Source organism: Oncorhynchus kisutch, linkage group LG4 (genome assembly GCF_002021735.2).
Source record: "Oncorhynchus kisutch isolate 150728-3 linkage group LG4, Okis_V2, whole genome shotgun sequence".
Classification (NCBI taxonomy): Eukaryota; Metazoa; Chordata; class Actinopteri; order Salmoniformes; family Salmonidae; genus Oncorhynchus; species Oncorhynchus kisutch.
The window spans coordinates 81,599,853-81,618,793 of NC_034177.2; the positions used below are offsets into that span (position 1 = coordinate 81,599,853).

Sequence of the window (18,941 nt, forward strand, 5' to 3'; positions counted from 1 at the left end):
TTTGCCATGGGGTGTAGAGAAAGTGTTGCAATTTTAAAGCAAGTTTGCTGCAATTCTACACATTTTGACATGGGGCGGAGAGAATATTTAGCCATTTTTAACTAATTTCATGCAATTCTACTCATTTTGCGATGGGGCGGAGAGAAATGTTTGTCGGTTTTAATATCTGAGTGAGACTGACTAACTTGGCAATCTAAACATTTTTAGTTGACATGGGCTAATTGGGACACCAGGTAGTCTGGTGATTAGAGCGTTTGGTCAATAGCTGAAAGGTTGCTGGATCGAATCCCCGAGCTGAAAAGTTTTTTAAAAATCTGTCGTTCTGCCTCTGAGCAAGGTAGGCTGTCATTGTAAATAAGAATTAGTTGTTAACTGACTTGCCTAATTAAAGGTAGACAATTATTTTGAAATGTTTTGCGTATCAGTGACTGTCTGCTGACGCAAAATCTAATTATGAAGTTGCACCTTATGTACTAACTGGAAACAGTAAATTGAGACCCCGACTGAGTTGCTAATTTTATATATTTAAAAAATATAGATCTGAGATCCTTCCAAAGGTGGGCGGGCTGCCAGTTGCACGCCGCCGTGTTACATCCTGAATTCAAATTGGATTCAATATTATTTTACCCTCACCCAACTACACACAGTAACCCATAATGACAACGTGAAAACATGTTTTTAGAAATGTTTGCAAATTTAGTGAAAATGAAATACAGAAATATTGCATTTATACAGTACATAAGTTTTCAGACCATTTGCAATGACACTCCAAATTGCGTGCATGATCATGATCATCCATGAGATGTCTCTACAACTCGATTTGAAGTCCAACTGTTGCCAATTCCATTGTTTGGACATGATTTAGAAAGACACACCTGTCTATATAAGGTTCCACTGTTGACAGTGCTGGTCAGAGCAGAAACTATACCATGAATTCCAAAGAACTGTCCATAGATCTCTGAGAGAATTGTGATGAGGCATATACTGTATCTGGGGAAGGGTTTAAAACCATTTCCAACAGCACAGTGGTCTCCATCATTGGGAAATGGGAAAAATATGGAACTACCCAGACTCTGCCTAGAGCTGGCCGTCCGACCAAACTGAAAAACCTGGCAAGAAGGACCTTGGTCAGGGAGATGACCAAGAACCCAATGACCACCCTGACAGAACTACAGAGTTCCTTGGCTGAGATGGGAGAACCTGCCAGAAAGACTGTAGAGACTTCGTCTATCACCAATCTGGACTTTATGGGAGAGTGGCCAGATGGAAGCCACTCCTGAGAAAAAGGCACAAAACAGTACACCTGGAGTTTGCAAAAAGGCATGTGAAAGACTTTGAAAGATTCTGTGGCTTGATGAGACTAAAATGTAAATCTTTATCCTGAATGCAAAGCGCTATGTCTGGAGAAAGACAGGTGGTGAGTTGTGCCTGGTTAACACCATCCATACCGTAAAGCATGGTGGTGGCAGCATCATGATATGGGGATGCTTTTCAGGGACAGGGACTGGGAGACCGGTAAGGATAGAGGGAACAATGAATGAATGAAGGAAAATCCTTGATGAGAACCTGCTTCGGAGTGCAAATGACTTCAGACTGGGGTGACGATTTACGTTCCAACAGGACAATGACCTCAAGCATACAGCCAAAGCAACGCTGGAATGGCTTCAGAACAAGAATGTGAAAGTCCTTGAGTGGCCCAGCCAAAACCCAAACTTGATGTGTGAAAAGATTTGAAGATTGCTGTTCACCACCGCTCCCCATTTAACTTGGTCATGGGGTGCACCTCAGCCACGCTAAAGTTCCTAAACGATATCAAAACCGCCATCGATAAGAGACATTACTGTGCAGCCGTATTCATCGACCTGGCTAAGGCTTTCGATTCTGTAAATCACAACATTCTTATTGGCAGATTCAACAGCCTTGGTTTCTCAAATGATTGCCTCGCCTGGTTCACCAACTACTTGTCCGATAGAGTTCAGTATGTCAAATCGGAGGGCCTGTTGTCCGGACCTATGGCAGTCTCAATGGGGGTGCCACAGGGTTCAATTCTCGGGCCGACTCTCTTCTTTGTATACATCAATGATGTCGCTCTTGCTGCTGGTGATTCTTTGATCCACCTCTGCAGACGACACCATTTTGTATACCTCTGGCCCTTCATTGGACACTGTGTTAACTAACCTCCAGACGAGCTTCAATGCCATACAACTCTCCTTCCGTGGCCTCCAACTGCTCTTAAATGCAAGTAAAACTAAATGCATGCTCTTCAACCGATCGCTGCCCGCACCTGCTCGCTCGTCTAGCATCACTACTCTGGACGGTTCTGACTAAGAGTATGTGGACAACTACAAATACCTGGGTGTCTGGTTAGACTGTAAACTCTCCTTCCAGACTCGTATTAAGCAACTCCAAACCAAAATTAAATCTAGAATCGGCTTTCTATTTTGCAACAAAGCATCCTTCACTCATGCTGCCAAACATACCCTCATAAAACTGACCATCCTACCGATCCTCGACTTTGTCGATGTCATTGACAAAATAGCCTCCAACACTCTACTCAGCAAATTGGATGCAGTCTATCACAGTGCCATCCGTTTTGTCTACAAAGCCCCATATACTACCCACCACTGCGACCTGTACGCTCTCATTGGCTGGCACTCGCTTCATACTCGTCGCCAAACTCACTGGCTCCAGGTCATCTACAAGTCTCTGCTAGGTAAAGGCCCGCCTTATCTCAGCTCACTGGTCACCATAGCAGCACCCACCCGTAGCATGCGCTCCAGCAGGTATATATCACTGGTCAACCCCAAAGCCAATTCTTCCTTTGGCCACCTTTCCTTCCAGTTCTCTGCTGCCAATGACTGGAACGAACTGCAAAAATCTTTGAAGCTGGAGACTCTTACCTCCTTCACTAGCTTTAAGCACCAGCTGTCAGAGCAGCTCACAGATCACTGCACCTGTACATAGCTCATCTGTAAATAGCCCATCCAATCTACCTTATCCCCATACTGTATTTATTTATATTGCTAATTTGCACCCCAGCATCTCAACTTGCACATTCATCTTCTAAACATTCTACCATTCCAGTGTTTTAATTGCTATATTGTAATTACTTCACCACCATGGCCTATTTATTGACTTCATTTGCACATGCTGTATATAGATTTTTCTACTGTATTATTGATTGTATGTGTGTTTATTCCATGTGTAACTCTGTGGTGTTTGTGTCGAACTGCTTTGCTTTATCTTGGCCAGGTTGCTGTTGCAAATGAGAACTTGTTCCCAACTAGCCTACCTGGTTAAATAAAGGTGAAATAAAAAAATGTACTTAACAGAGCTTGAGGAAATCTGCAAGGAAGAATTGGAGAACATTCCCAAATCCAGATGTGCAAAGCTGATACAGACATACCCAAGAAGAATCAAAGCTGTCATCGCCGCCAAAGGTGCTTCGACAAAGTATTAACTCAGGGGTGTGTGAACTTATGTAAATGAGAGAATTCTCATGTTCACACACGTTTGTGCACACACAATGACCTATACACACCATGCAATGAGCCAAGAACAGGCTTGCAGTACATCTTTGAGATCGGCTACATTGCAGTCGGCCTGCACAGATCACTAATCTGCAAATGACCTTGCATCCGAAATAACAACTCATTATGTAATCAAGATGAGCGATTCTATGTCTAACTTTGCTCAAACTGATTCTCTTCAAAAAAGCTCATCTTCGTGTGGCTGGCCTTTTGAGAACGTACCAGTGTTTCCTCTTGAAACATTTGTAGCAGTGGGGGAAAAGGTCATCTAGGTGGGGTTCTGGTGAATTTAAAAGGATGCTGACACCATCTAAAATAGAATTTCCACCTCTAGAAATGATCCCAATAAATTATGTTAAAGTAGCAATGTGTAAGTTGTTGGGCGACCTGACCAAATTCACATAAAAATGTGAGTTATAGATCTTTCTACTTTTAAGCAAGTCTACTAAGTGGTATGTTGCTATTTCTATGCTTCCTGTTAAGTGTTGTTTTTGCATCTTTTACTTTCAGTTTTGACAAACCTGCTGAAACAACTGTTTGTTAATGATGGTACAATGATTCTCTACACTATACCAGCTTATTTTGTCACAAACTATTATAGTTTTAGCAACCAGGAAATTGTTGCTAAATGATTGCAGAGCGATTTCTTCTTCTTAGTGCAATTTTAACATATTGGACCATGCATATAGCCAATGCATGGTCCATATTATTAGGTATGCTATTAGCAATAAGCATTATCACATGTAGCCCAACTGATGCAATCACATTTTATTGGCTGCATACACATATTTAAGCAGATGTTATTGTGGGTGTAGTGAAATGCTTGCAGCATGGTGGCTATAAATAAATAGCATGAAGCATGGGGTTGCCTATAGTATCTGTATTTAGTAAGCATGTCCCAATTTTTTTACATTAACGCAGTGAATATAATGTACCTGTAGAGTAACTTGAGGTGAAACCCCATGTTCAAGAATGGCCTTTGTCCCTTTAGTCAGATTACAACTGTTCACTTTCAGGTATTTGAAAACTAAATAATTTCCAAAGTGTAGTTATTTTTTTAACAAGCCATCGAAAGTTGTTTGCAATTTCAATTTCAGTTTAATCCACCTGAAAAGAAATAACAAATAATACAACAAATATTGTGGTTGAACTAAATAGATAAACCAGACAATAGATAAACCATCCTACTACGGAGTTGTCTGGTGTTTCTACTCATTACTTGTGGTGTTTGCAGAGGGAAAGTAAATGTGGACTGTTCTAGCATCTTCAAAGTGCGCCTCATCTTTTTTTCATATTCCATTTTTTGGGGGAGCGTGGCAGCAGTGATTTTGCTGTGGCACAGCGCCACAGCTAAATGACTGCAGCAGAAACAGTGTAGTACATACTGTAATAGTATATCTGAGCAGATTAGTGAGGAGGACATAACATCCAATCTCATGGCCCATTGCCTACCTGGTTGGGAGATTCTCCTGTCTGCTGTGTCACACTAACCTCTTTATATCGGTCCTGTTACGCCTGGGCTTCACCCCTATATCTCGGTCTGTCTTTTTCTGTCTCTCTCTCATTCTTGCTCTCTCCTGGTCTTGCACTCTCACTTTCTCTGGCACTCTCGCTCTGTCTCTCGGTCTCTCTTATATTTATATATATATATATATGAAAGGCATGGGAAACGTGTTAAAATTGCCAATGCAAGTGAGGTAGATAATATAAAAAGTGAAATAATCAATAAAAATTAACAGTAAACATTACACATACAGAACGTTCAAAACAATAAAGACATACAAATGTGATATTATGTATATATACAGTGTTGTAACAATGTACAAATGGTTAAGGGTACACAAGGGAAAATAAATAAACATGAATATGGGTTGCATTTACAATGGTGTTTGTTCTTCACTGGTTGCCCTTTTCTTGTGGCAACAGGTCACCAGTCTTGCTGCTGTGATGGCACACTGTGGAATTTCACCCAGTAGGATATGGGAGTTTATCAAAATCAGGTTTATTTTTGAGTTCTTTGTGGATCTATGTAATCTGAGGGAAATATGTGTCTCTAATATGGTCATACATTGGGCAGGAGGTTAGGAAGTGCAGCTCAGTTTCCACCTCATTTTGTGGGCAGTGTGCACATAGCCCGTTTTCTCTTGAGAGCTATGTCTGCCTACGTCGGCCTTTCTCAATAGCAAGGCTATGCTCACTGAGTCTGTACATAGTCAAAGCTTTCCTTAAGTTTGGGTCAGTCACAGTGGTCCGGTATTCTGCCACTGTGTACTCTCTGTTTAGGGCCAAATAGCATTTACTGTCAGGGCCCAGGTCTGACAGAATCTGTGCAGAAGATCTAGGTGCTGCTTGGTTGGTGACACAAGCACCAGATCATCAGCAAACAGTGGACATTTGACTTCAGATTCTAGTAGGGTGAGGCCGGGTGCTGCAGACTTTTCTAGTGCCCTCTCCAATTATTTTGACATTTCACATTAAAATGAATTGGTGACCCAAAATGAAGTAAGACTGGGAATTTTTACTAGGATTAAGTGTCAGGAATTGTGGAAATCCTGAGTTTAAATGTATTTGGCAACTTATTACTTCAACTGTGTGTGTGTGTGTGTGTGTGTATATATTACCCCTTTTTCGTCCTAATTTAGTGGTATCCAATTTGTAGTTAGTCTTGTCTCATCGCTGCAACTCCCGTACGTTCTCGGGAGAGGCGAAGGTTGAGAGCCGTGCGTCCTCTGAATCCCAACCGAGCTGCACTGCTTCTTGACACGATGCAGTGCCTTAGATGCAGTGCCTGCTCCACTCGGGAGGCCCTCGTAAACTTAATTAACATGGGAATAATTTCTATCTGCTGCGAGGAGTGTAAGATTGTGATCACAATTCCCTCACTGGACCCAAGGGAGGACATTCAGTTGAGAGAGCCTCTTCTTTTATGCGTTACCTTGGTAATAGTTAGGAAACTAAACATAATTTAAGAGTGACATATTTGATGTTAATATCACTGCAGTGATCTTGGCTTACTTTATTTTGATTACTCAGTTATGTTCTTTCTATCTTCTTATTCTGGTCTCCTCCCTCCAGGCCCCCCTGCATATCACCTGCCTTCAGTCAAGGTTCCACTGGCAAAGAAGAAGAAGAAATCTAAACACTGCTTCCTCTGTGCCAAGAAGACTGGTCTGGCCACCAGCTACGAGTGCAGGTTCACCTCTCAATTCTTCTATCATTCTCCCTCCCTACCTGCCTCTCTCTCCCTCATTAATCATTGTATTTCAATCAAGTCTGTTTTGTGTGTGTCTGTCCTACTCCTATAGATGCCAGAAGTTTGTTTCATTAGTCGTATGTACTAGGAATGAGAAGCTCAGTTCTGGTGACTTTTAAAAGGATGTTATACTCCCAAATGAATAAAAATGAAATGATGCTGACACCATCTCAAATATGATTTCCACGTCTAGAAATTAGCCCAATAAATTATTTTAGTGTCAATATATAACTTGTTGGGCGACCCGATCAAATTCACATAAAAAGTTAGTTATAGATCTATCATTCTACTTTTAAGCAAGTCTACGAAGCGGTAGATCTTTTCTATGTTGCTATTTCTATGCTTCCTGGAAAGTTTTTGTTGTTTTTGCATCTTTTACTTTCAGTTTTGACAAACCAGCTGAAACAACTGTTTGTTAATGATGGTACAATGATTCTCTACACTATACTAGCTTATTTTGTCACATAAACTGAAATTAGGCAAACTATTATACTTTTAGCAACCAGGAAATGGCAGAGCGATTTCTTCATAGTGCAACTTTAACATATTGGACCATGCATATAGCCAATGCATGGTCCATATTATTAGCTATGCTATTAGCAATAATATAGTATCTGTATTTAGTAAGCATGTCCCAAAAGACTTGCATTAACACAGTGAATATAATGTACCTGTAGGGTAACTTGAGGTGAAACGCCACATGGGTTATCACACATCCTGCCTGTACTTCTCACACAAACCACTTCATAAAACAATTTGTGTGGATCTGTCCTACTACTAGGTATGCCAGGAATTAAAGTTTGACGTTTTATTAGTTTGAAATAATTTCACATTGTATAGTATCATTCATCAGATATTCGGATACTTTTTAACCTGAGAATTGCTGCGTGAGGGAGAGAGGGTGGTGCGCTATTGCTGCAGGTGGCTCCTGATGTTATATTTGGGAGGTGTGTGTAGCGCGCAGACATGGCGAGAGACACCATCGCAATTTGGCTACAGCCAAGACTTGCTGACTAGTAGCAGCCACAATGTTATTTATCATCCCATATAATAGTGCATGTCTTGTAACCTAGAGAAGCTATAGCTAGCCAGCCAGCCAAGCTAGCCAGGCTAATTGAGGCGCACATCCTGCGCTTTCTCCCAACCCCATTCATATAAAACAGCCTACCTGCTGGTTGCTCATTGTCTCCTACTCCTTCAAATTGCAAACTTTTTATTCCAAAAATGTATTCCATATTGCATTGCATTATTGAACATCCTTCTCCACTTGCTCCACATTGAGCCTCTTTGCCACTTTGATTGGCCAACATTAACAACAAGCTACACACTGTGAAGGCTACCAGTTGGCTACCCGTCTCTTTTTTTTATAGGGCGCACCATGCACGTCATAAACATTTAAATGTTTGTTTTATTAAATGCATTATTTGAAATGTCATGGTATTTCCTTGTATGTCACATGGATATATGAATTTAATGACAGTCTTTTCAGTGTTAAAGAGGCATTTGAATACTAACGTCTTTTTGAAAAAATGTAGCCGTGTACATTCCTAGCATGTACAGGATACACATGGTATTTACCGTCCAACAAAATGCTTAGTTGCAGGTTCCTTCTCGACAATGCGATAATAATAATAATATGAACATAAAGATAATGGCTCAGTGGAATAAAATAAACGTTTTAGCATAAGTATAATACAGGAAGGCACAATATATAGTCCAATATTTACACATGTTTTGGGGAAGGGGGATTGTTCATGTTTAGGAGTTTGTCATCAACATGATATCACATCACATGCTGGCTTAAGTCTCCTCCACCACAACTCCATTATCTCTCCCCTCTTCCCCATCTCCCCTCCTCCTTTTCCTCCTCCCTTCCTCTCCCGCTCCTTGTCCTTGCTTAGAGAACACAGTGTGTGGTGGTGACGCAACAGAGTAACTGGAGCTGTGTAAACTCCTGGTCATAACGCTTAACCGTCTGATGTTGGAGTCACGCTGTGTGCTAAAGATTCTAATTGTACTTGGACTCAATCACACAGCGCTATCTGTGATAGTGTTACACTTGGTGTGTGTGGTTGAAAGTAGGACAGTTGCGTTGTAACACGCCCCTAGCCTGTAGTTTCCCCTTCATCTGAAAACGGATCTGAAAATATAGCTAGTCATAGTTAAATAAATGTGGTGCCCAATTTTTTTTCTACAGGCATTAAGAGACAAAGGAAAGGGGTCCCTGTATATAGTATGCTTACTTTCTCTAGTTCTTATTTTTCTCTGTGTGGTTTTTGTTCTACCTTATGTTATTTTTAGTACTACATTGATATTGATTACTGCATTGTTGGTTTTAGTTCTTGCAAGAAAGGCATTTCACTGTACTTGTGCATGAGACATTAAAACTTTAAACTTGAGGGGAGGAATCCAGTTTAGACCAATGAGATGCACCATCCCATGGTGTTATGAGTTCAGATGAAGGAAAGGAGATGAGGAGAGGACTATAGAGCAGTCAAGGGGAATACTGGATATGATGATGCAACAACTTTCAATACTGTGCCCTTGGATGACTCCTTAGCCCTAGCTGCCTAGCACGAACCATCACACACACACACATTTTTTGTCTCTATTTCAGTTCCTCTGGGATGGAGAAGGGATAGAGGTCTGAATAAAGCTAGATATACAGGTCATTCGTAAAGTATTCAGCCCCTTTGCAGTGTTTTGTTATTATGGGGTGTTGTGTGTAGATTGAGGGGAAAAACAATTTAATCAATTTTACAATAAGGCTGTGCCATAAGAAAATGTGGACAAAATCAAGGGGTCTGAATACTTTCCAAATGCACTGTAGCTGCAGGCTTTCAGTAAAGTGTTACCAATTGGTGTTCTACTTATTACTATTGTTCAGTAGAAATCTGTTATTATATCATCACACTTTCAAATCCCCTCCAACTTCGGGAGGTTTCAAATGGAACAGTCACAGCCATACTGTCTGAATAGGGCTGTTGTGTTATTTTTCTCAGGTGTGGTAACAACTTCTGCGCCACCCACCGCTATGCAGAGACCCATGACTGCACGTACAACTACAAGAGCGCCGGACGCCGCTTCCTCCAGGAAACCAACCCCATCGTCAACGCTCCCAAGCTGCCCAAGATCTGAGCCCCTCCCCATGTCCCCCTTCTATCCCTGCACTCCTCTTTCCTCTTTGGGATGAAGAGAGAGAAAATAACAGATGTACCTGAATGATTTAAAAACAAAAAGAAAGAACATGATCACCACTGTGTGCTTTTAAATTGACTTAACGACTTCAAACGCCAAGTGTGAACAAAACGGAGAACACAGAATATTAGCAAATTAACTTTAGTAGCTAGCTGTTTCCTTCGCTCTGGACAATGTGAATGAACTGTTCATCTGCTTTTCCTCATACAGTAACCTTGATTGTTTTCCAGAGCAGGAAAGTATTGCATGTACATTTTGTAGTTTTTAAAGCAGAATGTCTATTTCATGTTTTAACAGAAGTGCATGACTCCAAGCGTATAATGTTATATCTTTATATTTTTTTGCTTTATCAGATTGTTTCTAAACATAGGACTGCAGATCAGTCTTTGAGAGATGCACTTTAGAATTATCCTATTTATATACCAATATTTGACTTTGACATTTTTTCGAGGGAAGGCTGCTGTTTTTCTTTTTTTAATGAAGTGTTTTTGTTGTCTTACTGTATCATAATGTTTTTATATCCAGTACCCATCTCTCCTGTCCCCTGCTTCTATGGGCACATACAGTACCAGTCAAAAGGTTGGACACACCTACTCATTCAAGGGTTTTTCTTTATTTTTACTATTTTCTTCATTGTAGAATAATAGTGAAGACATCAAAACTATGAAGTATCACATATGGAATCATGTAGTAACCAAAAAAGTATTGAACAAATCAAACTATATTTTAGATTCTTCAAATAGCCCCCCTTTCCCTTGATGGCAGCTTTGCATTCTCTCAACCAGCTACACCTGGATTGCTTTTCCAACAGCCTTGAAGGAGTTCCCACATATGCTGAGCATTTGTTGACTGCTTTTCCTTCACTCTGCAGTCCAACTCATCCCAAATCATCTCAATTGGGTTGTGGTTGGGTGAATGCTGTGGTTGCCATGTTGGTTAAGTATGCCTTGAATTCTCAATAAATCACTGACACGGTCTCCAGCAATGCACCACCACACCAACTCCTCCATGCTTCATGGAGGGAACCACACATGCATCCGTTCACCTACTCTGCGTCTCACAAAGACACAGCGGTTGGAACCAAAATCTCCAATTTGGACTCAATGGACAGATCAAATGTCCATTGCTCGTGTTTCTTGGCCCAAGCCAGTCTTGTTTTTATTTGTCTCCTTTTAGTAGTGTTTTATTGGCAGCAATTTGACCATGAAGGCCTGATTCACGCAGCCTCCTCTGAACAGTTGATGTTGAGATGTGTCTGTTACTTAAACTCTGAAGCATTTATTTGGGCTGTAATTTCTGAGACTGGTAATGCTAATAATGAACTTATCCTCTGCAGCAGAGGGAACTCTGGGTCTTCCATTCCTGTGGCAATCCTCGAGAGCCAGTTTCATCATATCGCTTGATGGTTTTTGCGACTGCACTTGAAGAAACTTTAAAAGTTCTTGACATTTTCAGGATTGACTGACAATGTCGTTTATCTTTTCATATGACTATGGCAATAACAGCTGAAATATGGTAACAGTCCATACTATCTTCTGTATACCAACCCTACCTTGTCAGAACACAACTGATTAAAGAATTAAAGAAGATAAGAAGGAAAGAAATTCCACAAAATAACTTTTAACAAGGCACACCTGTTAATTGAAATGCATTCCAGGTGACTACCTCATGAAGCTAGTTGAGAGAATGCCAAAAGTGTGCAAAGCTGTCATCAAGGCAAAGTGTGGCTACGTAAAATATATTTTGATTTGTTTAACTTTGGTCTTGACGTGCCGCTAGTGCCCCCCTCGACAACATCCGGTGAAATTGCAGAGCGCGAAATTCAAAATACAAAAATAGTAATATTAAACATTCATGAAAATACAAGTGTCATACATCATTTAAAAGCTTAACTACTTGTTAATCCAGCCGCTTTGTCAGATTTCAAAAAGGGTTTACGGCAAAAGCATACCATGCGATTATCTGAGAACATCACCCCACATACAAAAGCATTAAAAACATTTTCCAAACCAGCGTCACAAAAGTCAGAAATAGTGTTTACTTACCTTTTGAAGATCTTCCTCTGTTTGCAATCCCAAGTGTCCCAGCTACACAACAAATGGTCGTTTTGTTCGATAAAGTCCTTTTTATATCCCAAAAAGGGCAGTTTAGTTGGCTTGTTTGAGTAATCCACCTGTTCCACTCGTTCAAAATGCATACAAAGGAATCGCAAAGGTTACCAATAAACTTAGTCTAAAGTCAAACAACGTTTCTAATAAATCCGCAGGTACCCTAATATATAAATAAACGATACAATTTAAGAATGAGAATAGTGTGTTCAATACCGGAGATAAATAACGAAGTGCGTGCCCTGTCTGTTACACTCACTGACCTTATTTGAACAGTTTTAGAAACTTCAGAGTTTTCTATCCAACACTTTTTTTGGTTACTACATGATTCCATATGTGTTGATTGAGAGTTTTGATGTCTATGCTATTATTCTACAATGTAGAAAATTGTAAAACATTAAGAAAAACCCTTGAATGAGTAGGTGTGTGAACTTGTGACTGGAACTGTACATACTGGCATCACCTTTACAACACGTATTTTACTAAAGGGTATAACACTTCCCGTTGATGAGAAACTACACTGAACAAAAATATAAACGCAACATGTAAAGTGTTGGTCCCATGTTTCATGAGCTGAAATAAAAGATCCCAGAAATGTTTCATATGCACAAAAATATTATTTCTCATTGCGCACACATTTGTTTAAATCCCTGTTAGTGAGCATTTTTCATTTGCAAGGATAATCCATCTACCTGACAGGTGTGGCATATCAAGAAGCTGATTAAACAGCATGATCATTACACAGGTGCACCTTGTGCTGGGGGCAAAAAAAGGACACTCTAAATTGTGCAGTTTTGTCACACAATGCCGCAGATGTCTCACGTTTTGAGGGAACTTGCAATTGGCATGCTGACTGCAGGAATGTCCACCAGAAATGTTGCCAGAGGAATTAATTTCTCTATACCATAAGCTGCCACACATGGTGTTTTAGAGAATTTGGCAGTATGTCCGACCAGCTTCACAATCGTAGACCACGCCAGCCCAGGACCTCCAACATCCAGCTTCTTCAACTGCAGGATCATCTGAGATCAACCACGCAGACAATTGATGAAACTGTGGGTTTGCACAACCAAAAGATTTTATGCACAAACTGTCAGAAATCGTTTCAGGGAAGCTCATCTGCATGCTCGTCTTCCTCACCAGGGTTTTGACCTGACTGCAGTTTGGTGTCGTAACTGACTTCAGTGGGCAACTGCTCACCTTCGATGGTCACTGGTACCCTGGAGAAGGGTGTTCTTCACGGATGAATCCTGCTTTCAACTGGGATTAATCCATGTGAACGAGCTGTTTGCTGATGTCAACATTGTGAACAGAGCGCCCCATGTTGGCGGTGGGGTTATGGTATGATGGTATGAGCAGGCAAAAGCTATGGACAACAAACACAAGGGGTTTCGACCACTACTGGCTGTAAGCGAACGAGTGCTGCGCGTTTGGAGCAATACTGGCTGTATCCAAGGCTCAGCCAATCATTAACATAATAGAATGCAGCGATACACGTGACCTGAAGAAAGAAGAGACAACCAATTTACTACAGCATCAGTGCGCGTATCTTGCTAGCTGGATCGAATTCCCTGTTAGATAGCCAGAGAAATGTTGAGCATAATTTGCCAATGTATCTGATCAAATAATTTAGTTTATGGTGTGAAGATTAGCTTGCTAATAAAGTCAGATAGCTAACGTTACAACATCAGATGAGCTAACATTAGTAACCTAACCAATTCACCATAGTATTAACTGGTATACGACTCAAGTTGCTTACGGACCCCGGCAATCTGTGTGAAATGTTAACGAACCAACCACTAGCTGTTAACTAATGTTTTCCCTCTACAGTACATGGTTAATTTTTTAGACTGAGAGAATTAGGTGAAAATGAGGCGTTGCTTTTTAAACAAGTGGATTCGGGGATCAAGTGTAGCTGGAGCTGGGCCTGGCTTAAGCTGGTGCCACTATAGAGCTGAAAGGAACACCACACACTTTCCCTTCTTCTCACTTTTGCTGGCACATTGTAGAACAGATGTCCACAGGCAGAAAGTGTCCAATTTTAATAATGTGCATTGTTGCCCAAAGACATTGTTTTTGTTGTGTTGAACTTGACAGTAACACACGTGTGTGTGTGTGTGTGTGTGTGTGTGTGTGTGTGAGGGGGATTATACTTTTTTTTATTCAGTGAACGTTGTTTTTGCACACGTACCTTGAGAACATGATCGTCTATTGTGGACACTATAATAGAGCAAAAATAGAATGCCTGTTTGTTTCATTCTATTTCTACTTTGTTTTTTCCCCAAGTGCAATATTTATGTGTGCGGTCACAAGTGTTCTATTATAAAGGCTGTCATGGCTAACTGAAATATTAGTGTATTGTTTTTGTCTCAGGACTTGAGTGTCATTTGCAGTAAAGTCTAGACAACAAATAACATTGGATTGCTTGCTTTACATTTTTTAGCTGTGAGTTAGGTTCACATTAACCACTTTTTATTTTACACACAGAGACTGATCATGTAGATCATATTCTTTGTTGTTTAATTAGTTAAAACCTGCATTTCCCCCTAACATGGACTTTTTTGCATGTTTTGCGTGTCACCTTTTTGGGCCCTCAGCAGTTTGCGTCCCTGATCTGTACACAATTGTTGGCCTGCATACTCACCAGACATGTCACCCATTGAACATGTTTGGGATGCTCTGGATTGCTGTCTACGGCAGTGTGTTCCAGTTCCCGCCAATATCCAGCAACTTCACACAGCCATTTAGGAGTGGGACAAGAGTCCACAGGCCTGATCAACTCTATGCGAAGGATGAGGTTAATGGTGGTCACATCAGATACGGACTGGTTTTCTGATCCAGCCCCTACTTAAAAAAAAAAAAGATATCTGTGGCCATCAGATTCAAATCTGTATTCCCAGTCATGTAAAATCCATAGATTAGGACCTAACGAATGTATTTTAATTGGCTGATTTCCTTGTGAACTGTAACTCAGTAAAATCTTGCATGTTGCGTTTATTTTTGTTCAGTGTAGAAAACAATTACTTTCATATTAATTCAAGATTAGCTATCAAATCAAATGTATTTATATAGCCCTTCGTACATCAGCTGATATCTCAAAGTGCTGTACAGAAACCCAGCCTAAAATCCCAAACAGCAAGCAATGCAGGTGTAGAAGCACGGTGGCTAGGAAAAACTCCCTAGAAAGGCCAAAACCTAGGAAGAAACCTAGAGAGGAACCAGGCTATGAAGGGTGGCCAGTCCTCTTCTGGCTGTGCCGGGTGGAGATTATAACAACATGGCCAAGATGTTCAAATGTTCATAAATGACCAGCATGGTCAAATAATAATAATCACAGTAGTTGTCGAGGGTGCAGCATGTCAGCACCTCAGGAGTAAATGTCAGTTGGCTTTTCATAGTTGATCATTAAGAGTATCTCTACCACTCCTACTGTCTCTAGAGAGTTCAAAACAGCAGGTCTGGGACAGGTAGTACGTCCGGTGAACAGGTCAGGATTCCTTTGCCGCAGGCAGAACAGTTCAAACTGGAGCAGCAGCACGGCCAGGTGGACTGGGGACAGCAAGTAGTCATCATGCCAGGTAGTCCTGAGGCATGGTCCTAGGGCTCAGGTCCTCCGAGAGAAAGAGAGAATTAGAGAGAGCATACTAAAATTCACACAGGACACCGGATAAGACAGAATTACTCCAGATATAACAGACTGACCCTATCCCCCCGACACATAAACTACTGCAGCATAAATACTGGAGGCTGAGACAGGAGGGGTCAGGAGACACTGTGGCCCCATCTGATGATACCCCCGGACAGGGCCAAACAGGAAGGATATAACCCCACCTACTTTGCCAAAGCACAGCCCCCACACCACTAGAGGGATATCTTCAACCACCAACTTACCATCCTGAGACAAGGCCGAGTATAGCCCACAAAGATCTCCGCCACGGCACAACCCAAGGGCTGGGCGCCAACCCAGACAGGAAGATCACGTCAGTGACTCAACCTACTCAAGTGACGCAACCCTCCTAGGGACGGCATGAAAGAGCACCAGTAATCCAGTGACTCAGCCCCTGTAATAGGGTTAGAGGCAGAGAATCTCAGTGGAAAGAGGGGAACCGGCCAGGCAGAGACAGCAAGGGCGGTTCGTTGCGACAGAGCCTTTCCGTTCACCTTCACACTCCTGGGCCAGACTACACTCAATCATATGACCCACTGAAGAGATGAGTCTTCAGTAAAGACTTAAAGGTTGAGAACGAGTCTGCATCTCTCACATGGGTAGGCAGACCATTCCATAAAAATGGAGCTCTATAGGAGAAAGCCCTGCCTCCAGCTGTTTGCTTAGAAATTCTAGGGACAATTAGGAGGCCTGCATCTTGTGACCGTAGCGTACGTGTAGGTATGTACGGCAGGACCAAATCAAAAAGATAGGTAGGCGCAAGCCCATGTAATGCTTTGTAGGTTAGCAGTAAAACCTTGAAATCAGCCCATGCCTTAACAGGAAGCCAGTGTAGGGAGGCTACCACTGGAGTAATATAATCCAATTTTGGGGTTCTAGTCAGGATTCTAGCAGCCGTATTTAGCACCAACTGAAGTTTATTTAGTGCTTTATCCGGGTAGCCGGAAACTAGAGCATTGCAGTAGTCTAACCTAGAAGTAACAAAAGCATGGATTACTATTTCTGCATCATATTTGGACAGAAAGCTTCTGATTTTTGCAATGTTACGTAGGAAAAAAAAGCTGTCCTTGAAACAGTCTTGATATGTTCGTCAAAAGAGAGATCAGGGTCCAGAGTAACGCCGAGGTTCTTCACAGTTTTATTTGAGATGACTGTACAACCATCAAGATTAATTGTCAGATTCAACAGAAGATCTCTTTGTTTCTTGGGACCTAGAACAAGCATCTCTGTTTTGTCCGAATTTAAAAGTAGAACGTTTGCAGCCATCCACTTCCTTATGTTTGAAACACAGGCTTCTAGCAAGGGCAATTTTGGGGCTTCACCATGTTTCATTGAAATGTACAGCTGTGTGTCATCCGCATAGCAGTGAAAGTTAACATTATGTTTTCGAATGACATCCCCAAGAGGTCAAATATATAGTGAAAACAATAGTGGTCCTAAAACGGAACCTTGAGGAACACCGAAATTTACAGTTGATTTGTCAGAGGACAAACCATTCACAGAGACAAACTGATATCTTTCTGACAGATAAATTCGAAACCAGGCCAGAACTTGTCCGTGTAGACCAATTTGGGTTTCCAATCTCTCCAAAAGAATGTGGTGATCGATGGTATCAAAAGCAGCACTAAGGTCTAGGAGCACGAGGACAGATGCAGAGCCTCGGTCTGATGCCATTAAAATGTCATTTACCACCTTCACAAGTGCAGCTTTCACATACGTATGCAAATTGTATAATTTATGGACGTTTGTCGGCTATACTTTATGGTAATGCAGGAGGGCGGCGGTCATATAGAATTCCAGTTTGTGGCTGCCAATTGCCATAAAAAACATGATTTTGTATAATTTACTAATTGCACAACTGTTGCAGAAAACGTAACAGTAAACAGTAATGTGTTTGCTAACATGTTTGAATGAGTAGTGTGTTTTTTTTATACAAGAACTGGTCAGTGACTGGAACATAAATGCCTAATGTGAATGTAACCATTACAAGTTTAGCAGTTATCATATGTTTGGACGTAGCTCAAGACCTTCACATGTTCATTTTACGTGATAACGGCACGTGAATTGTAATATCCGTCCATATATCTGCTGTACTTTCTCGGTTGGGAGAGCATGGTGCTTGCAAAGCCAGGATTGTTGGTTAAATTCCCAGGGCCACCCAAAGTTTCTGCTAAATAGCATACATCCTTATCACTACTGTACTTAGCATACCTCCTTATCACTACTGTACTTAGCATACCTCCTTATCACTACTGTACTTAGCATACCTCCTTATCACTACTGTAATTAGCATACCTCTTTCCCTCAGCCTACTCTTATCACTACTCTACTTAGCATACCTTCTTATCACTACTGTACTTAGCATACCTCCTTATCACTACTGTACTTAGCATACCTCCTTATCACTACTGTACTTAGCATACCTCCTTATCACTACTGTACTTAGCATACCCCCTTATCACTACTGTACTTAGCATACCTCTTTCCCTCAGCCTACTCTTATCACTACTGTACTTAGCATACCTCCTTATCACTACTGTACTTAGCATACCCCCTTATCACTACTGTACTTAGCATACCTCTTTCCCTCAGCCTACTCTTATCACTACTGTACTTAGCATACCTCTTTCCCTCAGCTTACTCTTATCACTCTCCTTTGAGAGGTCTTGTAAGTATTTTGTTTTGTACTCAGTACAATCTAGAGGCATCCTGTTCTTCAAGCACAACAGTACTAAAGGGACCTTCTGTCCTCCACATGCCTCTTCTCTCCTAAAAATGTCTCTCTGAACATTCTGGGATATAAGAGGATGATTGCCTACGCAATGGGCTCTGACAGGTATTCTCCAGTTATCCTAGTTCACTAGCTACTAGGTGACCAACTCAGTGGCCTGTTAGTGTCTGCTCTGAGATTGAAAAGTTGGTGTTTCGATCCCTGGTCAAGTCATACCAAAGACTAAAAATGGGACCTGATTCTTCTGCTTGGCACTCGGCATTAGGGATATTGATTGGGGTTAGTGCCCTGCAACAGACTAGCATCATTATCCAGGGGGGGTACTTGTACATCCAGCTGCCACACGCTACAGAAACAGGAGATAGGCTCCTTCCTTATGGGTCGTTATGACTCAGTCAAGGCTTAGTTACTAGGGCACTGGTCAAAAGATGTGCACGATTGGGAACAGGGTGTT

General features: G+C 41.3%; 1 protein-coding gene across 2 annotated transcripts in view; it reads left to right on the plus strand.

The window, feature by feature from the left end:
- Nucleotides 1–12,691, plus strand: part of LOC109890064 (AN1-type zinc finger protein 4-like) — a 35,079-nt gene extending 22,388 nt beyond the window's left edge. For both annotated transcript variants that reach the window (XM_031823785.1, XM_031823784.1), the window contains exons 10-11: nt 6,606–6,723; nt 9,786–12,691. In XM_031823785.1, coding sequence (XP_031679645.1) covers nt 6,606–6,723; nt 9,786–9,921 — 254 coding nt within the window. In that variant the 3' untranslated portion in view covers nt 9,922–12,691. The remainder of the gene's footprint in view (nt 1–6,605; nt 6,724–9,785) is intronic.
- The last annotated feature ends 6,250 nt before the right edge of the window (nt 12,692–18,941 follow it).